The sequence below is a fragment of the Megachile rotundata genome, chromosome 15 (genome assembly GCF_050947335.1).
Source record: "Megachile rotundata isolate GNS110a chromosome 15, iyMegRotu1, whole genome shotgun sequence".
Classification (NCBI taxonomy): domain Eukaryota; kingdom Metazoa; phylum Arthropoda; class Insecta; order Hymenoptera; family Megachilidae; genus Megachile; species Megachile rotundata.
This window is the reverse complement of record NC_134997.1, coordinates 12,612,177-12,632,615: the sequence shown is the minus strand read 5'-3', so window position 1 is coordinate 12,632,615 and position 20,439 is coordinate 12,612,177. Positions and strand designations below refer to the sequence as shown.

The following is a 20,439-nucleotide window of genomic DNA, read 5'->3' as shown; positions in this document are numbered from 1 at the left end:
TTTTTCTACCCCTTGCTGTGGATCAGCGTCGATGAACCCCCTTCGTTCCATACACCCTGGCCGGAAATATTTGTCGAAAAGGAGAAAGAAATCGAGAAACATTGCCCACCGGTGAGAACCCATTGTCCACGAAGATACGATTTGTACTTGCCGCCGATTTTTTGTCACACGGATGAGGATTGCAGCGAATGGGAAAAATGTTGTTACGATATCTGTCTCGAGCACAAAACGTGCAAACCCGTTGAATTGTAAATTGGGTCCATTTGGAGATTTTAAACCCTACATGGAAACTATATGCCACATAATGTTGAATTAATACCATATATTAATTTGATGTAATGTTCTCATATAAGTATTAATATTGCCGTCTTTTGCAATGGTTAGGTAGTGCGTTAGTAAACTGAGACACGAAGTTCTTAATTCATAATGTAGTAACTATCGTAGTTTGCATATATTCGTAGGAATGAATGAAAGAATGTTAAAAAAAAATGTTAATTTCTATTAATCTTGTAACTGGAAACACTCGATAAGAAGATTCTTCCTCGTGAAATAAAATCATACATGTTCAATGTAATCCAGCAAGGTTCCCAAACATTTTTCATTTAATTGTCGTGAGAGCCTGGCTAATTAGAATGCTTCAGTATTATTTTATGCTAATGATAACAAATTTGTCAGTAACATTTCAATTAACGTGGGCGTTAATGAACAGTTATGTTACGGTGCGTTCTTCACCCTGACCTCGCCCTCGTTAAGATACATATTAGCTTAATTAATGCGACCGCTTGTCTGACATTCAAATTTTCTGAAAAAATTTCAACAATCATGTATTATTTTATTCGCTCGTTAAATTGAAGCTGCGAAAAGAATCATTCTTTCTTGAATTGACATTGACAATTTTACAAAATGGCGCATTTTTTCAAAATCACTTTAAACTTTTAATTTAGGAACGTTTAATCTTTAACATTGCGAATGTAATAAGTTCTGAAGGGGCGTTGAAACAATTTAGATAAGGCCGAGTGTAACAGATGTTCTATAATTTCAGGGCGTTCCAAAGGGAGCCCTCTATTTATTGTGTTATGGACTGTATAATTAAGTACGCAGAAATATGATCCTGATTAATACTTTGCAGACAAAGCAGATGGCTATAAGTTACAAGCAAATCTTTATAAACAAGAAATAGGTCTGAAATTAAATTAACATTTCCTGTATAAGAAATTGAAGTACCAACTTGAAGTAATACATCTCAAATATTTTGTCAATAGTCTCAGAAGAAGAGAAGCAAAAGGAAATATTCAAACTATTCGAAAGCGAAAGAAGTATTCGATCGATGAAATTATGGGTTTCTGGGTTAACCATTATCCACCAGGATTGTTCGGCAAACACTTGCCCTTTCATTCAGCTATGCGGAGGCAGAACTGCGTTTAATGGAAGCTAAGAAGCGAGGATGTAAAAAAAGAAGAAACGGATGAACTAAAGTGGCAGGTAGATGCCGCCATTTTTATTGGATTATCGTGTGACAACAACATGCTTTAAAACAATCTAAAATTCCCTCTAAGTAAAAAATGGATTAGAAATTAAACTTCAATCTCTTTTTCAGCGCGTAGCATTGGAAACTCTTCTCGGTCACAAAGATCCACAAAGAAATCCGTGAAATCTGGACCTCAGTCGAATGCTCACGTAGTTCACGCATTTCTCACACCGATTTCTATAATAATGAAATGCCCAACAGAAAGGACTATTTAGATCTGGATTTTTAGTGCCCTATACAGCTTATATTTATTAAATCACACTGGATTGCCGAGAAATTGAAATTAAATGCTTCCGAGGAAGATGAAAACGATACTCTTATACACGAGAAGCATCTACGTAAATGAGGCAGACCGTAACGCGACAATTGTTGTGTTGGTCAACTACAAAGAATGGTGTTCTAAAGGAGCTATGTCTTCAATATTCAGTGGCATTGTCGCCTTTTGACTGTCAGCTGCGAATTTTAAAAAGGAAAGCCACCGTTCACGACTTGTACCTACAAGTTGTAACCTGCTATTGTGACCGTTATATACATTACAAGTGTCCTCTTCTCGTTGGGCCCCCCTTACCAAGATTTAATATTGGACGTCGATGCTGAGCTATACGTTCCTTGAATATTAACTACAAGATGTACGTGCATGATTAATTGAAAATGAAAATTGGAACGAATTTCGTTTAGTTAATTTCAGTACGATCTCCACAATTGCAGCGCTTCAAAATCTCGCTATTATTGTATTGAACTAGGATGGAAAACCTGTTACTGCTACTTGTCGAACAAGAGATGAAATTAGTAGATTGAGAGTAATTCCTGTTTGAATACTAACGTTGTACACTCTCAAAGGTATTTCAGGGAAATTGTAGAGGGTCTCTGTTGAAAAGATACTGATCTTTCAAAGCTGGACTTTTCAAAAGCGATCGTATCTCGATCCACGTCAAGATGCAGTTCTTTACTACTGGTTCAGAAAACTTGAACAGCATAAAAAATCATACTTGTATATGTAAATATTCATCTTCTAACTTTGCAGTAATAGCAAATATTTTATCTTTCAAACAATAAACGCAACTAAAAAAATGTTTCTATTGTTTCAGCGCTTTGGGAAAAGTTGATTGTTTAGGACCGAAACGTGGGAAAAGTAATAGCGATTTCCTTATCTGGCTCGAGGGAAAATCACGCTTGCGGCGAACCAGGAATTATAAAAGCCGACACCCCAATTCGACGGGGACCAACGGTGTTGTGCAAATATTTTGTAACGGGTGAAAGAAAGCCGCGTTCCTCCTCCGTTTCGTTGCAACGTCTATTCCGAGGCCCCGATAAGGCCCCCAGTCGCAGCGGATTCTTTTTATGAATTCTACAGCTGTTGTGCTGTTCATGGCGTATACCTACGCGGCAGCGGCCAAAGGATAAAGCAGTGAGAATAGAAGCGAGATCGGAATGGGAATGGAATTCGAACGGCAGTGCGCATGCGTCAACCTCGTTCATTCACTCTTCCGAATCATTCATAAATCGTGGAGTCCTACGCTTGTTCCTCACGACTAATGATAAAAGCGACGTGCTGCAAGCGAACTGTGCGAAACGTTGTAAGTTACATCATTAAACGGAAAAGTTACGTGACCACATTACGAACGTGAAAAATAACCATCCGTAATCTGGTTTCTTGAAATCAAGTCGCAATGTGCGGGATGTATGTTAACTGTATATCTTACAGATTTGCTTCTTTTATTGAAAATTATATTCCCGAATAATTTTAAATAATGTAATGATGATACTTCCATGTACACTATCGGTAACATCACCGTTGTTTGTTTCATTTTTCAGATTTAACAAGCGTTACGTAAAAGACTACTTTCTTCCTGAATTTCATATTTCATAAAATTATCGATTATTCGGACCGGAACGTTCAGCCAAGTATTTTACGCGAATATTACAGTCAAGGAGGTAAAAGAGAATCTCTATCGAAATACATTGTACAATGATTATCTTGAGTAACGAAAAATGGTAAATAATATTGGTTTATATTTTTAACGTAATAGCGATGAGGCGTTGCCTTCGGATTCAGATGTAATTGACGCATTGACCGTACACGCGTTTGGCTAGACACGGTGGGGATAAAGGAAGTACGGATATACCGGATTCGAGGCCGGCGAAAAGTAGAGACAGAATGAAACTAGCCTCGTGTGTGCAACTACGGTAACGTATGATACGGTGAAGATTTAAACAATACTTCTAATGTATTTCTAGCTTTAAAACATTATGAGATTCTACTTGACACTATGAGTCTACTTTGCTTATACTTTGCAGGTTTCAGAAATGCATTAAACATCTGCAGTTCATTGATAACGAATAATGTGTTATCGACACATGCCAAGACGTGTTTCATTAGACACGCGTTTGTAGCGCCAACACTTTTATTTTTCGAAGGCAAGAAGTATCGACTTTCATCTTCGGAAGATAAATTTAAAAAGCTTGAAATTAGATCGGACCCATTGCTAATCGAACGCTGCACATCTCTACGGTGGTGTATTCGTAGCAAGGGGGAAGGAAGATGGTGCGCGCAACCGAGAAACAGCCGAGAGGGGGGGTAGTTAAATCGTTGTGGTGGGGAGATAGGCGCACGCACACCTATGAACCCACGGAATTCGGAAGAGCGGCAACTTCAGTGGCATTCGTTTGCGAACCGCAACACGGTGCGGCTCGCGGTCGTATCTCGTGCTCGTTTCCGATTACGATTTCAACCCCTTTGGATGTCATTGCGTCTCAGCCACTGACACGGCACAAATGAAGTGACTCGGAAACGTTGAATCGTTCACCGTTCGACAAACAAGATATTTTTCAAGAATCACGAAACGTCGAGGAAAATAGGCTGACAAAATTTCCCTGAAATTCTCTCGCGTCAATCGCGGACTCGAATTCTACCTTGACAGGAATAAACAGTTCCTGCGAAAGAATAGTAGCAAACGGTATTCTATCGCGATCCTTTACAGCTAAACTCGTGGAAAGTGCTGTACGCTCCGGTTCACGGTACACTATTCAGAGGGACGGAACAAGTGAGAGGGAAAAAAGGGAGGAAGAAAGAGAAGAGTCACGTTTGCCGAAGAAAGGCGTGCTCACGACCGAGCTTTTACGGTCTCTCTTTTCGTTGACGTATTTAACGCCGATTCATATATTTCTTCGGTGAATGAGATGCATGGGTTCACGAGCAATTAACGCGAACGTTTGACGCGTGCCAGTAACTCGATGAACATTGCGCGGACAGTTTCGTTTTGAACGACAGTCGATACGTCGCGGTTAAATCTAATATCGAAACGCGAGTGAGTTCAAGAGGTGTATTCAAGTTGAAGGAAGCTGGACGCGTTTTGAATATGAGGCTGAGAGGAACGCTCGTGCTGTTGGTCATTGCCAGTGTTGTCTACGGTCAGAGTGAGTATTTTCAATTAAACTTATCCTAATTATTAATATAAGTCTCTTCAGGTAAAGTAGGAAGTTTAGTAGAAAAATTTCTGTATAATAAAACATTTTAAAATTCGAATTTTTCGTGGATTTATATTCGTGTCCAATAATTTTCTTTCGTGGTACGCTCGCGTTTCCGGTCATCGATCAAACTTTTTCATAGACGACATATTTTTGTTGGATATTTCTGTTGTAATAATTTTTCAACAATTGCATATATTTACGTTCCAGAAATTTTATCAATGATAACCATGATTTTTTATGACAAATTTTATCATGACTAATTGTTTACATGACATTTTTGATTGTTTTACACGGCATCGCTCATCTCAATGGAATTCGAGCTTCATGTTTCAGGTATACTGACCAGAGCCACGGTCATACTTATCCTTAGTCATTCCGAAGGCTGATCGACGTGCTTCCACGAATATTTAATTCGGAAATCCCCGATATCATTGAAATCAGCAAACTTCCTTGAACGGATGTCTTCGGTCGATATCTTTGAAGTAGTCCCATTTCAGTTCCATTTAATACAAGATCGATTTTGAGAATCTCGAGTTTAATGAGCAACATCGAATAAACGATAACGCTCCGCTTTTCACTTTAATTCAAGGGTTTGCACAAAAACCCGATGAAAACTTTGATCTCCAGCCGTTACTAATAGGCCTCCAATCGCGGATATAAATCTTTAATCGATTTCTCTTTGCTCGAATAAACGAGACTCGTAATTTTAGCCCTAATGAATCCCTCACAGGTTCTCAGCATTGCTGGAGATCGGTTTTCGAGATAATCGACAGTAAAGCTGCCCAAAATACGTCTCCACTTTTTTTCCTCCCTTTGACCCGTCAATCCGCCTTTTAGGATTCACGACAGCCATTTACCTGAACCCCTTCGCGAGAAATACGCGGAGGGATGATCCACTCTGAGCTGTGTCCTTTAGGCTCATTTTCTTGCCTTCTGTTCGGTTATTCTTACGTATTGTATCATTAGGATGTTCTTTGTGAGGCACAGGAAACTATTTGTGTTTCGGTCTTTCTTCAATTTCTATGGGCAGATTTGGGATGTTTATTGGGAGTTTGTGTACTAACTCCAGTTTGTAATATGACTGTGGTAGATTAAGGTTCTTAAAGATTTTTAGAAACATTGAAGAATTAATATTTGGAAGTAAATGTTTAAGCTTCATCGTCCATTGTCCACCCGCTATTCATCCATTATCCATCAATGTTCCACTATTCGTCCACCATTACAATTTTCTTATTACGAATATACTTATTACGAAAATTGACCAAAGGTAGTACTTAAGTTTGACAAAAATCGATTTCAAGGTCCCTTCGAGAACAAGGTCCGGCGGTTAATTTACACCTCCGGTAAAAAGAGAAAGAAAAAGAGCACTCAAGAAACCATTATGGTAGACCGCCAAAAATGTTTCTTACCGCAGGAGCGGGTCCATTTTTGTTTATTTCCGTCTCCTCTAATCTTAAAGTGTACCGCGGAAAGATCAAGCACGTTGAAGCGGAGAGACTCGTTCTTTTGGCAGTCGATGGAACCGAGGAAAAACAAATGGAGATCTTTGGAGGCCGGTAATTACGTCAAGGAGAAACTGTGATCTTGGACGAGTAAAATACTCTGCCACATTCAAGATTTAAAGAAATGGGTTTCAAATATCGGAGACTAAATTTGAGATTTAATCTAAATTATTTTTGTTCAGAATGCACTGTGTATCTTTACACACTTGGAGTTCTAGTCTTCTCTGCGGAAGAGGAAGGAGAGGAAGGAGACGTAGGAAAGAGCATTGTACGCTTCCTTTGTTCCAAGTTTCTAAATCCCACTGCAATCCCCAAAATTTCAAGTATGCACAGATTCCAAATAACGAAAGTTTTTCACAAAGATTCGTCAAAGTTAATTAGCGGTTCGAAGGGTAAAAGTGATTTCGTTCGCACCTGTTTCTCAATTAGCCAGGATTTCGTCACGAGATCAAGCTCATTAATCATTTCGGAAAAAATACGGAGTTTCATCGTCTCTGAATCAGACCGCTTTACCTGCACGCCGTGTTCACGAGGAAGTCATTTATCATTGCTTTGGCGACGGCTGAGCTATCAAAACCATCACGCTTTTCTTTCTGTAATATGAAATGGAGAACAAACGGAGATCAGGTGAAGTTCTATCGAGAGGAACACGTGTAAGCTTTGCAAGGAATCATTTCCGGAAACTCGGTACACGATTAGCAGACGTTCGAAAGTGGCATCACCGATAACGATCTACCTGTTTCGAGGGTAGTCCAAGGCAGATGTGCCACGAGCACATTCTTCATCGATGATTGAACGTGACTCTGATACGCTGATATTTCCAAACTGTTCCATCATGAAACATCTGCAAAGAAGCACGTAATATGTTCGAAAGTGTGGGATGTTTTAATTTCTATTCTTGTAACTTCTGCGAAGAGAATTAGAGAAACGAATGTATGTAATTATGAAACTAAGCTTATCTTTCAGAACGAGATTCTTAGATGAAGGTTTAATCGGGACGCCCATACACGTGCAATGAGTTTTACGTAACGTTCATTAGCTAATATCGGTTGAATTGAGTATCAAGGAATCGAGGTTGTTCCAGGTTAAAATGTAGGGTTACACAGGGAACATTGAATTTAGAAACATCGTGGGAGGCCGGATCCCCTCCCTTCAAGGATCCAAGCATTCTTTCGCGAAGGGTTCCAGATCGTATCACGAATCTTTCTCAAACAGATGGCCCTTGAAATCCTGAAGACCCCGTGCGTGAGGTCTTCCATCGCCATTCATAACGCTTTGCCGATGTTGCAAATCTATTAACAAATCACGATAAATCGATTACTATTATCCTTAAATAAATTCATGCGATAGTTTAAAGTCAAAGTGTCAGAACAAGTCAAGTCTTGCTAAACAATTTTCCACTGTTAAATTAGCGGAAACCGAAATATCTTGTATAACACGTTATATTCCGTAATAACGAGACGTGGTGGGTGGATGTCAGAGGGATAATATTTGTACGGGATTGTTCGTTGAATATCGAAGCATAATGTTGGCCAGTGTGTAGGCTGCGAATAATTGATATGCAAATGTGTCTTTTAAGCTAGATAGCATTGACGATGTAACGTTACGAGCTAATATGATCAACGAAGAAGTTCCATTTCTAAATACGTGCGGCCATTTTGAAACGTTAACACGATTTAACCATTGAAAAATTACGGGTCATGGAACTCTGTATTATTCAAGGTCCTATCTAGGAGAATATGGGAATACATTTGGAGCTTCGACCTCTGAAAATGCAAGAAAGTTAAAAATTTAGATATTTGATTATTGGAAACACAGAAATTTGAAAGGTCTTTCTTCAGAGAATTTAGAGAAGCATTTGAAGCTTCGACCTCTAAAAATGCAAGGAAGTTAAAAATTTAGATATTTGATTATAGGAAACAGAAATTTAGAAGGTTTTTCTTCAGGGAATTTAGAGAAGAATTTGAAGCTGCTATTTTTGAAAATGCAAGAAAATTAAAAGTTCAAAAATGTGCATATCCAAGAATTTTAAATATGGAATCGTAACAAAAGTATCAGAGTGCAATACCGGCTCTCGATTTCCAAAGATCGGCTCATTGTTTCGTTCCGTCCTGTGCGGCCTAGGTTTCTTTGTCTCTTGTGCGATTCAATGGCTTCGGCATTTCGTATCGTACGATGAACGATGGACGAAGCCTCTCTCTGTTACGTTTCCCACAGTTGCCCCGTTCCGTTTGCCGCGCAAATGTTCGATCGGTCGGAAAATAATAAGCGCGCACCGAACACGGTTCATGTTCGATGATATTGTGTCTCGAGGAGCCAGGACGAGAGAGGCGTTCCTCGAAAACCGCAAAGACGCGAGGTGTACTCGGGGTAGCTCGGTTATCTGTTTTCTTTTTCGATTCTTTTGCCGTGAAATCGATTTGGGCGTATACGAAGGGAACGAAGATTCGAGGCTGAAGAAACGGGAGTAAGAAAAGATTGCTTCTTGTTTCCTGTTCCGGCTGTAAAGCGGCTCGAAATTCGTGTAACTCCGAACCAATTAACCCGCTACGTTTTTTACGCCATCGGTAAGAAACTGTAATCGTGTTTTTGGTGAAAAGTATTTTTAGTGGTCTCCATGTTTCATGAAGTATTTTTAGCGAAGCTAGAAAAAAAATATTTGAATAATTCATTGGAGGGTCGAAGGGTGGCCACTCGAGACACATTTATTTCCGAGGGACCAGTTGAATCTTTGAACACGTTTCATCCCCCGGCAATGCCTTGGATTCTATGGGGTCCTGTAAATCACCTCATTGAGACCCTCCAATCGATAGAAACCTTCAAAAAAGAAACACACTTGCAAGCAGAGAGTGTTAGATTCATTGTTCCAACCAGCATCAAATACGCAGCCATGTTTGTCTCTCCAAATCGATATATTGTGATACTTTTATGTCACGAAATTGCATCAGAGATCTTATGCAACGATTAACAATCGTAGCACCGATGTCATTGTTTGCTATAAATAACCAGGCATTTACATCGAGGTGTAGACATCATACGAATGAAGCAATTAATTATTATAAACGAAAGAAAAAAGCGAGCACAATGCGTCGACAATCAGCTAGTTATTTCAAGAGCCGTGAATAGGATTTACACCTGTTCGTTTAACGGAGAAACTTGAAATGTTGCAAAGAATACGCAACCGTGTCTGGCGCATTGAAAGGTTCCCAAAGGAGGATTGCGAATACCTGGCCACTTATGTTCACAATGCATCTCGTGCGTAAGTTCGCATGTATACTTATGGCATTGTCCAGAATCGTGAGCCATGAAAAACCAGTCTCTCCTCGTAGCTCGTGCCGAACTTTCAGCGTTCATTTGCGTGATACACGTATCATTAAACAAGGAATACGGGATAAACGGGTGCACGGCGTAATGGGACGTTTCCGTATCAGTCATTTTCAAAACAACAGTTTTATCGAGGTTTTTATCCAAGAAAAAGGGTTGCACAATAGAAGCAAGCTGTGCAGGAACTGTCTGACCTCTTTTACAACAATGATGGCGCGTGTGCGATATCAAGAAAGGACCAAAGGAATTCTGCGCTGATGGAACATCTGCCACCAGGGTCACCACCGCTTCCGCGTCTTTTTCTCCCCTTTCTTCCGCACCCCCTGCGATATTCAATCCTTTCGGTCATTGAAGGAGGAAAGGGATAGCGAAGGCGCGTGACACGAGAAGGCACCTGGCCAGTCTCGAGCTTTTTTGACCCACGTTCGTGTGCTGCATATCGGTGGCGTAACTAAGATTTTTATACGAGATGAGTCACCCAAGAGTGACTTTCGGAACTTGGGTTCTTCAGGTTCTGGACTTTAGGAATTTGGTATTTGAGGACAAGTCTGGAAATTTGAAACTTGGGAAGTATTTGGTTATTGGGGTTTATGATTAATATTTTCTACGAATGTCGACGCAGTGCGCATAGAAGACATGTCACAGCTAGTGCTGTTACGGTAAGGTGACTCCATGTGAAACCTTAATAACGGGAGACCCCCAGCAGACCAAAACCGTGACCTGTAACCGGATAGATATTATAATAAATGATACACTAACTTCGAAACTCGAAAGGTCTTCCGTGTACTCAGTTTGTTTCAGGGTTGGAAAGTTACAGATTGATTAGATTAGAGGCTTACTGGTCTACCACATGTTCATTCTTTTCTGTTCGTGGCATAAAAATTTCACTAAAAAAAAACAACAGACCCTTCAGAATTATCTACGAAACTTTGGATTCACGCTAGATGAATTAAACGTTCAAAAGAACAATGAAGCCCGAACCCATTCTCCAGCACCAGGGAACGAAAATTCGTGTCATTATCAGTGGAAGGAATTCGAAAATTGCCTCTGATGATAGGTCGCCAGAACACCAAAGGTAGCCGTAGAATTTAACAAAAGAGAAAAGGATGCTACCTTTTTTTGGTCACGCGAGTTGTCCCTTCGAATGACAAACTCGGCTTAGAACTTCCGTTAGGGCGCGGCCGAGCTAACGATCACGCTCCAAGGAATTTGAAAACCTGGACCCGGACCTCACACGCGATCCTCCATCGTTTAAAAATGCCAGATGTTTGGGTCGAGTGCAATTCTGTTGCAAATTATACGTTTGCTCGTTGAAAAGAGCAAAAAGCTTGGAAGCTGAAGAGCACTAAATTCGCGGTGTGCACGCACATCCCCCGTTTTACGCGGTACAGGTCCTTTTATAGGGACACAGTCCCTATCTTGTGTTTACTCTCACAGATGGGAAACTTGACAAATTATTTATTTGACAATTGTAGTAAATAAAATAATAATGAAAGACAAAGAGAATCTATGTTTAGAAGGCAGGTAATTTGTAAAGAAGTGTATACATAGAATATCTTATATCAGAGGCAGGACACGTATGTAGCCTAGGTAGGCATCCGCGGATTATAAGAAACTTCCGGTTGCCTCCTTCGCTCTCCGCTCATTCCAATGGTCATTGTTGCATTGCCAGCGAGTGTGACGACCTGACAACCTCGATCCATTCCTTCAGACACCTTCTTCCTCGCTTCGCGATTACGTTCTAAAACGTAATTCCTTCGGAACGAGGCCACGTTGGATTGTTAGGCTTTTTTTAAACGTCTGAGTAATCGGCTGAGAACCTGACTCAAGGAGTTCACCCAACGAGGGCGCGGCACCTGCGTGTCTTTGCTCTTTTCCTCTTTCACAGGATCACTTTCATTTACATTCCCGATCTCACGAGGTGCCCTGATAATTTCGAGGTCGTTGCATCGATCTACTGATCTCGATCTTCGTAAGATTATCTCGATATCTATTCTTTTTTCCAAGCACTGATGAAGGTTTTTCTTAATTTTCCACAAATTTAAAATGATAAAGACCCATGTTCACCTATTTTTTCTAGGAATTGACACAAAGCAGGTTCGACACCTCCCGAGCTATTTAATAATTACGTCACTTCGAGACGAAGTATCTTAACGTTCTCCGAAGTGGGCTGTTATCTGCCTCGATAAGATAGCGAATCGAACAGCTCCAATTGTTCGAAAACAAGTTATCAGGTTGATTACCGTGAAGGTTATCGATGCAAATTTGCAGAAGTGCACAAGGTCCAACAAAACAATGCTAACGTTTTGTCAAGTTTGGATCCTCTCGGTTCAGATACCTCGTGTGCGCCGTATGGAACAGTATCCACCCTGTTTATGTAGTATATAAACGTGGTTCACAGCCCTGTCGTTAGACAAAAGGTACATGTTCTATGGGAGAAACAGTCATGGTGTACATTTCTTAGATTGTGTTCCGTTCTATAATTTTGTAGAGATCTTTATGCAAAATCAAAGCAAACATAATATTCTACTAAACAAACATTTGAGTAAACTCTGCAATAATGAACTTCTATAATAATAAACTTTTATAAGAATAAATTTTTATAAGAATAAACTTGTCTACAAATAAAGAGATCTACAGGGTCGTTCAACCGAGCTTCGTCCCAAAAATAATTGCGCGTTTTGACTGCGTCGATCCGATCGCGTCTATCGTGATTCACGGGACCAATTAACGGCTTTAAATATAACTAACGCCGGTTGAGTAATCGCAGCCGTGAACTGCATCGTTAAAGCGCGCACTAAAAGAAAAGAGCTCCGCTAGAACGCTTTGGAAGTCGTCGCTGACATGCAGGAAACGCCGTACAGATATCCATTAAAATTCCAGGGCGATCCGTCTTATTTAATGTGTATCGTGTCGCAATTACTTTGCCATTATACACACTACCAATTAGTTGAATCTCATTTACAGACGCGGATTTCTTCGACAAACTCATTAATCTGAACTTACATTTTCCGAGTTGAATCTTAAGTAGACCTATCTTAAGGAGGCCACGTATTTGTAATATCCCGCAAACTGAACGTTGATCTGAGTTTACCGAGTGTTTGCTTTTAGTTTGATCAGATAATTTGATCCATTTTTGACCCACTCACGATCCACCGATCCATTCTCGGTCCACCCGCGATCCACTGACTTGAAAAGTATTTCCTGCGTTCCGTGTTCACGAAAACGAGAAAGTGCAGGAAGCGTGCTAGAGTCCATCTGTCCCCAAATGACACGTGATCACACCTGCTCAGCCTGCCATGCGAGGACAAGGTTCCACAAGGACCAGCGTCGCGAAGCCCATCGCGACAAAAAGGAAAGAAGCATCGAAAATGCGGGAGGACGCAAAGGAATATCCGGTTGTTCCACGTATGACATATGTTCGGGCACGTTCCGCCTATCGAAACGTCGAAGCCCTTGCGTGTCAGCTGCGTCGTAATGACTGAAATCTAGCTCGCTTTCTCTGGTCCGTAGTGCACCTTGGTCATTCGAGGAGCAATTTCTTCACGAAATGGTGGCTCGGTCGTTAAGGGTAATTATTTTTCAGATGAAGCTAGTCTTCTGTCACTGTAAGGAAGATACTGCTTATGGAATATTCGCCAGCTTCTCGTGGGCGTCGCATTCTATTGTATCGAAGCGATATTCCTTTGTGCACGGACGATTATTCACGAGGGAACACGACAGCACCGAAAAAGAAAAGAAGATGGTCTCCTAGTTCAGAAACGGTTGTGGGTGTTGCGAAGAAATTCGTGGATAGGTGTGTCCGTGAAATTTATTTCGAACCTTATTTTTGGTATTGTGATAGTTCAAGATTGGCAAACCATATGTCTCTCTTGACTTTTTTCCGACGTTCAACGAACCCTTCATCACCATTCGCCAAGTTTATATTTAGACATTTCCCGTCGAGACGGGCTTCTGTTCTTATTCTCATGCTGGTATTCCCTTTGATCGGAACAGAAACAGGCGTTAAAGTTCACGCCTCGAAGGGATTGCTGCTAATAAACCTGGTTACATCGAAATAATACTGTTTCGTTCGTGAATCTTCAGTTTTTGTCAGAAGAATCGTTTATTCATCGACAGAAGAGACATTCCTATACGAGTACATTTCCTGTACGATTGTACACGTTACTTGGACAAGTATTTATAGTTTTCGACTTCTTGTCTGGCTGCGGCACGACCGGAAACCGACCGATTATATTTAGAAAAAGAGTTGACTGAACGTAGAATAACAATTCTGAGTTTGTGGAGGATCGGCATTGCAAAGCAGCCTCTTCCTCTTTTTTCACGCTTCGTCGGCTATTCTCGTCGTTCGCTATACTTTTGCTAATAAGAAAGGGAAACCATCAATATCGAATTAGGTATCGATCACGGTTTCGTATCGAGGATGATGAAGCAACTATAATCATCTTTGTCAGACCATATGTTGCTCGAAGAAGATCCTGAGGTCTCGTCAGGAGCAAGGTCACTTTTTGCAGGCGCATTGACCTCGGAGGACCGGATGTGGAGCGTCGACCATTTTCTTGGTACATCAGGATGTTCAATTTTTATCTCTTCTAAGTGTTGCAGTAAAAACAGTGGATGCTTATTTTTATTTGTTAAAATGCGCTTGTAAAGAAATGTTATATAATGTTACGTCTGGGATTTATTCCATGAAAAATGTAACGGTACAATTTAGAAGCTGTTCAAAAGGAAACGAAAGACCTCGTTCTTCTTCGTGATTTTCACCTCGTAGACCGGCTTCAGAAAGCGTGAAGCCGTGCGTTATGCCTCGTTGCAATCAATCGTCTAGTTATTCAATAGATGAAGAAGAGACGATTATTTAGCAAGAAACTTTCGTTTATTTAAAGAATGAATTTAATAATTTCTTTGTTTTAGCACTTTGTTTGATTATTCGGGAAAGAAGTTCAGACGGAAACGTTACACATTGACGAGCATTAGCAATTAAACAACCTGTTATTCTTTCGCAATCCTTTTCCCTCAAATACATGCACGCCCCGCGAAAAAAGGCTGATGAACACAAAAAGCATCGCAGCAATTATAAAAGAACACGTGATCACGGTAAAACAAGAGTCCCGGCTAATAGCGTGTTTCCGGTTTACGATGGTAAGCTGCGTGGTAACGATGTTATGTAGGTACCTACCTGAAAGGTAAAAGCCAAGCCCTAATCAAGATTGAACCGCGGTACATCAGTTCTAGGGGTTTTAAGTTACGGCTGATCAGCTCCCTTTTGCAGGACTTGCGTTGCAAATATAACATAAATGCAATTCTTGTATTTTGTCAAACATTGCATATTTCATCTTGATCAAAATTATCAATATTTTCTGCCGTTCCTATAATGTTCATATTCCTAAACACCGCATGTCAAATACTGAATACATGACACAAAGTATTTTGTATCAGTTTCGAAGATTAAACGACGATTTAGTATTCTTCCGTGCAAAGCAGGTATTGTCAGAAAAATCAGCAACAAGGAGGATAAATAAACATATAATTTATGGCGCACAGTGCTTTCCAGCCGCACTTGTTGCACTCATTATCGCCCTCGAGGATCCATTTATACGACAGAAGGTAGCATCTGCGTGTGGTGTCACGCGAACTGTATCGAACATCTAAAATAAATTCCTCACGAAGGGGAGAGATCGAAGATTTATAATTCATGGTTAGATGCAAGGTCGTCGACGACACGCGAGATGCACCATTAAATGTTTCTCTTTCAAACCGATTGACATTAATTTCCCGATACACGCTGAATGTTAACAAGGACTAAGAACCAATTAAAATTTGACCATGTAGAGAAAATGGATCCTAAAACGAAGAGTGTGTACAGCTGATGGAAGCCAAATAGAAAGAAAGATGTATCCAGTGACCGAACAGGAAAGAGACGAATTGTGTCGGTAGATGGAAATAAAAGGAAAAGAGACAATACGTGTACCGTGTATACGCGGAGAAAGGGCGTAATGCCTTAGCAAAGCAGCTTGTTCCTCGCATTCCTTCTCGCGGTGCTTGTCGCGTTCTCCTTCGTGCATTATATACGGACTAAACTCGGTGGTCTCAGGTTCCTGAGAACCAAACTCATAACGCCGTCGATCCCATGCCGCGCCTTCCTCTTCTACAACCTCTCCAAGTTAAATAGAATCCAACGTGACCGTCGTCATTCAACGATTCCTTTTTATTATATTCGACAGAGAGAACTAAGCTGCTCTTTCGTGCTTGCGTCACGGTGTCGAGTTTCCAGATCATGCATTCCTGGATTCTGTTACCTTTAATGGCACTCCGAGTTCTGTGCACTTAAACGACGTCCTACTATCAACATTCGGACGTGAATTCTTCTCACACCCTTCTTGTAACTTGTCTAGTTTGTTCATTCTGAAATCTCTGCAAGTTAGGTCCAACGTTGTATTCGTATTATATTAATTTTATATTGAGTTTGAATGTTATTGTCTGAGAGTTGCACTTGGATCTAAATATCCGCAAGTTTGGGCTTGAACTAAAGGAAATTGATTTGCGCCACGTAAGTAGTGGATAACAAGCGGAATACATCACAAAGAAGCGATAGTATTATGTTACGTTGCAAAGTTTCCTGGTGGTCCACCTGTCGGCGTAGCACCTGCCTTCGTAACCACTTAATGCCAACGTTAATGACCATTCATGGATCGTTGGGCGCACGACATGTGGGCAGTAAGCTGGAATGCGATTTATTTTCTATGCTAATGTTACCGATGACGATACTCTTTCACCCCTGCCGGCGATAACAACCGAGCAAATTATCGGATCATACTTAATCAAGTGATCGAAACTGGTTATTTATTTCTGAACAGCCTGATTTCTTTTACCTGAAAGGCCATTGACGTTATACAATTTAATCGAGGCTTTCATCGCGTGTAAAGGATGTTTAAGGTCGTTCACATAACCCCTGGCTCATGGGAATTCATTTCGCACTTTTATTGATCTTCACGGAAACAATCAGTCCTGTGAAAGTAGATGCCTGCTCAAATTATCGATGTTAACGCTGTTGCACACAGTGAGGAATCAAAAATTTTTCTGTTAATTGCAAGAATTTATTATTGTTCTGTATTGCGACGTGAGAGTCTGAAGATTGATAATTATGAAGAGATTAAATGATTAGAATTATAATTGGGTTGATGAGATTAATCAGTTGGTGTGCTGATGATGAAGCTGACTGCGTTATTTGATTTACAGATGCGACTGTGATCACGAGCGACGGCCTTCAAGGCTACGACCCCCAGTTCATGGTCGGCTGTTACTTTCCCGCGGAATTTCAGGGTGAATTCGTGACACAGGTGAGCGGAAAGGAAGCCGGTGACACGAGCAGCGAGCCCATTCAATATTCCACCATCAACATCACGTTCAACGCAATACCTGTGTGGGGTTATTGTCACAGGAGGGTCGGCGATAACGTGTTGCTAATGGACAGGTAAAATTAACATTAGGAATTAGTCATTATCAGGTTGCTTCTACCTTGGTAAAAACAATCGTGGGAAATAATCAAACCGAATCTATTCATCTACTATGAATTCTAATTTCTGATACTGTTGTCCAAAAATCCCTTGAGAGCCTTGAGAACCACTGATCTAAAATAGGTAGTGACAGAACTTTAGAATTATTATCATTTCTACGAACAAGTTCGCTTACTCAGCGCATCCTCAAGGGATGTTCCGTGTGCAGTCTGGGATAGAAATAGACCAGACTCCAGACAGTGTATATTTTCTGCAACCTAACGTATAATTGTGGAAATGCACAGAAAATAGAATAAGAACGCGCATAATTTAACCGAAGAATAAAAACTTTATTTTGTTTCAGATACGGCGATGGCGACTGCATCCGATGCTTCCGTTTGCTCAGGAGATCACGCAACGTTATAGAAGTGTTTTCGGAGAATCTGAATAAATGTTATACCTCGGAGTCTACGGCTCTGGCGTCCTGTGATAAATTAAATTCCACGTCCATTTTATATCGTGAGTTTTACTTATTTCTAACAGATTTAAATAATTTAGTTGAAACAATTTTAATTGATAAATTATTTATACAGGTACCAAAGAAATTGGGAGTGTTTCCATCAGCAACGAATATTGTCCCATAAGTGGACAGTATCACTTCAAGTACAGTGTCAATAACGGATCTGAAAGGGTCATTGAATGCAACAGCTTTTCATCCTCCTTCAACAATTGTCCTGATGGTTCCGTTTTGCGGCTGCATTTCAATCGCTGCACCTTTGAGTCTCACAGTAATATCTCTTTCATTTTGTATAATAAATTCCAGGCACATTTACCAAATATTGTCATTATAATTTTAGCAAATTTAACATTCAACTGTTTGGGGAACTGGCCTGGTCCAAATGGATCCACTTACTTTGCTCTTTTGGATAATAATGCAGTCAGTGAGGGCAGACCGCAATACAGATGTGGGGTAGGTTGAAGATAAAAAGATAGTGTAGTTTGTTCCTGGTTTTTATTTCAATATGTATCCTTTTCAGCTGTTCCATGTAGATAACAAGAAAGGAAAGACATACATGGCACTTAGCAGCGACTCGAGTTGCACGCAAGATTTAGATAATTCAACTAGTGGATATGAAACATTGATACTTAGTAAAATTCCGACTCAAAAGAAAATGCCAAATTATGTACAGACTCATGTGGCAACGTTAGTACATTCTTCTTTTTAAAATATTAATTATTTGTCCCAATTTAATGTAAATTACTATTAATTTAGATTTCCAAAATGGGCACAAGGTTTATGGGAAGAATCTCTCATAGTCAATGGGACTATGACCTTTACTGATCTTAATGGCTACAACAGTTATACCTTCATTACAGTAGACTCGAATGAAGAAACGGGTCGTTATATTGTTTATTCTAAGGATCAATGGTAAGAGCTTTGAATTAACAAAGTTTTAAAATAACTTTTTATATTTACAGTTCTTAATGTCTGTGTATTTTTCAGTGAACAAGCTGCTTATGTCTGTTTGATGATGAGACAAAGAAGTGAAAATGTATTAGAATTCAGAATAGGTATTTAACATTTCAATACTGTGTAAAATAATGTACAACATGATTAGTAAGATTATATATATTTGTAGGAATGGTATTAAGTCCAGTTTACCAAACTTACTTGTGTGATGATCCTAATTTGGATAAACCAGTTTGGATGACACAAGCACGTAAGTATTTCTCAATTTCTGTACGCATTATTTAAATAATACAATAATTATATACATATGGTATCTGTGTAATCAGGAGTTGAACGTGTAGTTGAATCCCCTTGTCCAATTACTGGTCAATATATGGGCATGATAACTGACTTATCAGGAATGTGTGCTGAATTGAGTAGTAATTGTAATACTCGCGAAATAATGTATTTCAAAGTTACCGATTGCGAGTCTGGTGAACTTTATGAAGGTAAAGTGTCTAATTCGCTATTATTCTGCATAAAAAGTATCATCTTAAATTCTACAATTATTTTTTATATTTCAGAACGGACATACTTATGCTTAGGGCAATGGGAAGAGAAGGGTGTAATGTATACGTACACTATGAGAAACGATACTAGTACTAACGAATGTTTTGTTGGTTTAATCGTGAACGACGAAGAAATATATATCAAAGAAGCAGGAGATCATTGCATGCGAAATATTGATCCAAAACAAGAAGGAATGCGTCTTTATAAGAAAGGTAACTGTTTAAATTATATATTCCACTTACATTGAAACTTTAATGTACAATGAATTAATTTAACTTAAGGTCAATGTTATGGAAATTCTCCAAGTCCAGCACCAACTCCAATGAAACCGAGTTCTCATAATCCAATAATGAGAATTACAACCACACCACGGTCCAGGTTATCAGGTAAAAATGAAATAATACCCGCGACATTGTTGTTTGTACCAATATTATACATTTTTGTTTACATAGGTACTCCCAGTATATCAGGAAATAACATTCCATCGTTTGCTTCGAGCAGAGCAACTGCGTCCTATGGTTTTGTAATATTTCTAATGGCAATTACAGCCCTTAGAAATATTTACGTGTATATTTGAATAGCCATACTGTCGTTAACAACAAATAATGAACTAGCAAATGAATATTTCTATAGAATTGACAAAATACCATTATTATGGTATGATCAAAAGAAGAATGACAGTAAACTTCTTCGTGAGAGGTTCTAAAAAATTGATTTTAAATCATATCAAAGTGTAACTAAATTTTACATAGAGAATCCATTTAGAATGAGACTATCAAAAAAAGCAATATGACTATTACTACTTGTATCTGATATTAGTAAAGAGTATTATGATCTATTTTATATTTTAAATATACTTACACTCGATATTTTTGTAGATAAATTTTTAGTATTTTTTATACTATCACCAAACACTGCCTTGTAAGATACAAGTAATAGTAAACTGGAAACTGCATTTTGCTAGGAGAATCCAAAGAAACCAGTATCCAATATTTTCTAACTTTAGTGCAACTTTTCTATTTTTGTTTTCAATGTTGTATTAAATTATTAATAATATATGCAATGCAATTACTGATGTAACACTAACTATAATAGTAG

At 39.4% G+C, this 20,439-nt stretch overlaps 1 protein-coding gene and 1 long non-coding RNA gene across 5 annotated transcripts; one reads left to right on the top strand and one right to left on the bottom strand.

Moving 5' to 3' along the window:
* The first annotated feature begins 1 nt into the window (after position 1).
* Positions 2-20,179, top strand: LOC100883440 (uncharacterized). Of its 4 annotated transcripts, none has more exons than XM_076540010.1 (20): positions 2-111; positions 1,130-1,180; positions 1,263-1,482; positions 1,598-2,157; positions 2,237-2,525; positions 2,617-3,105; positions 3,344-3,463; positions 3,559-3,715; positions 3,827-4,945; positions 17,065-17,299; positions 17,686-17,840; positions 17,915-18,291; positions 18,359-18,525; positions 18,595-18,750; positions 18,826-18,893; positions 18,962-19,042; positions 19,119-19,280; positions 19,356-19,553; positions 19,623-19,727; positions 19,794-20,179. In XM_076540010.1, exons 9-20 carry the CDS (start codon positions 4,888-4,890, stop codon positions 19,916-19,918), a joined length of 1,887 nt encoding a protein of 628 aa, XP_076396125.1. In that variant the 5' UTR covers positions 2-111; positions 1,130-1,180; positions 1,263-1,482; positions 1,598-2,157; positions 2,237-2,525; positions 2,617-3,105; positions 3,344-3,463; positions 3,559-3,715; positions 3,827-4,887; the 3' UTR covers positions 19,919-20,179. The 4 variants fall into 4 exon arrangements, with proteins under 4 accessions (XP_076396125.1, XP_076396126.1, XP_076396127.1 ...); XM_076540013.1 differs by having other exon boundaries at positions 5-111; positions 1,598-2,525; positions 17,915-18,109; positions 18,179-18,291; XM_076540011.1 differs by having other exon boundaries at positions 1,598-2,525; positions 3,559-3,730.
* LOC143265826 (uncharacterized) lies at positions 17,651-19,675 on the bottom strand. Its single transcript, XR_013040573.1, has 2 exons — positions 19,584-19,675; positions 17,651-19,305 (listed from the first exon to the last, which is right to left on the bottom strand). It is a non-coding gene; the product is annotated as an uncharacterized LOC143265826 (long non-coding RNA).
* Positions 20,180-20,439: the final 260 nt, after the last annotated feature.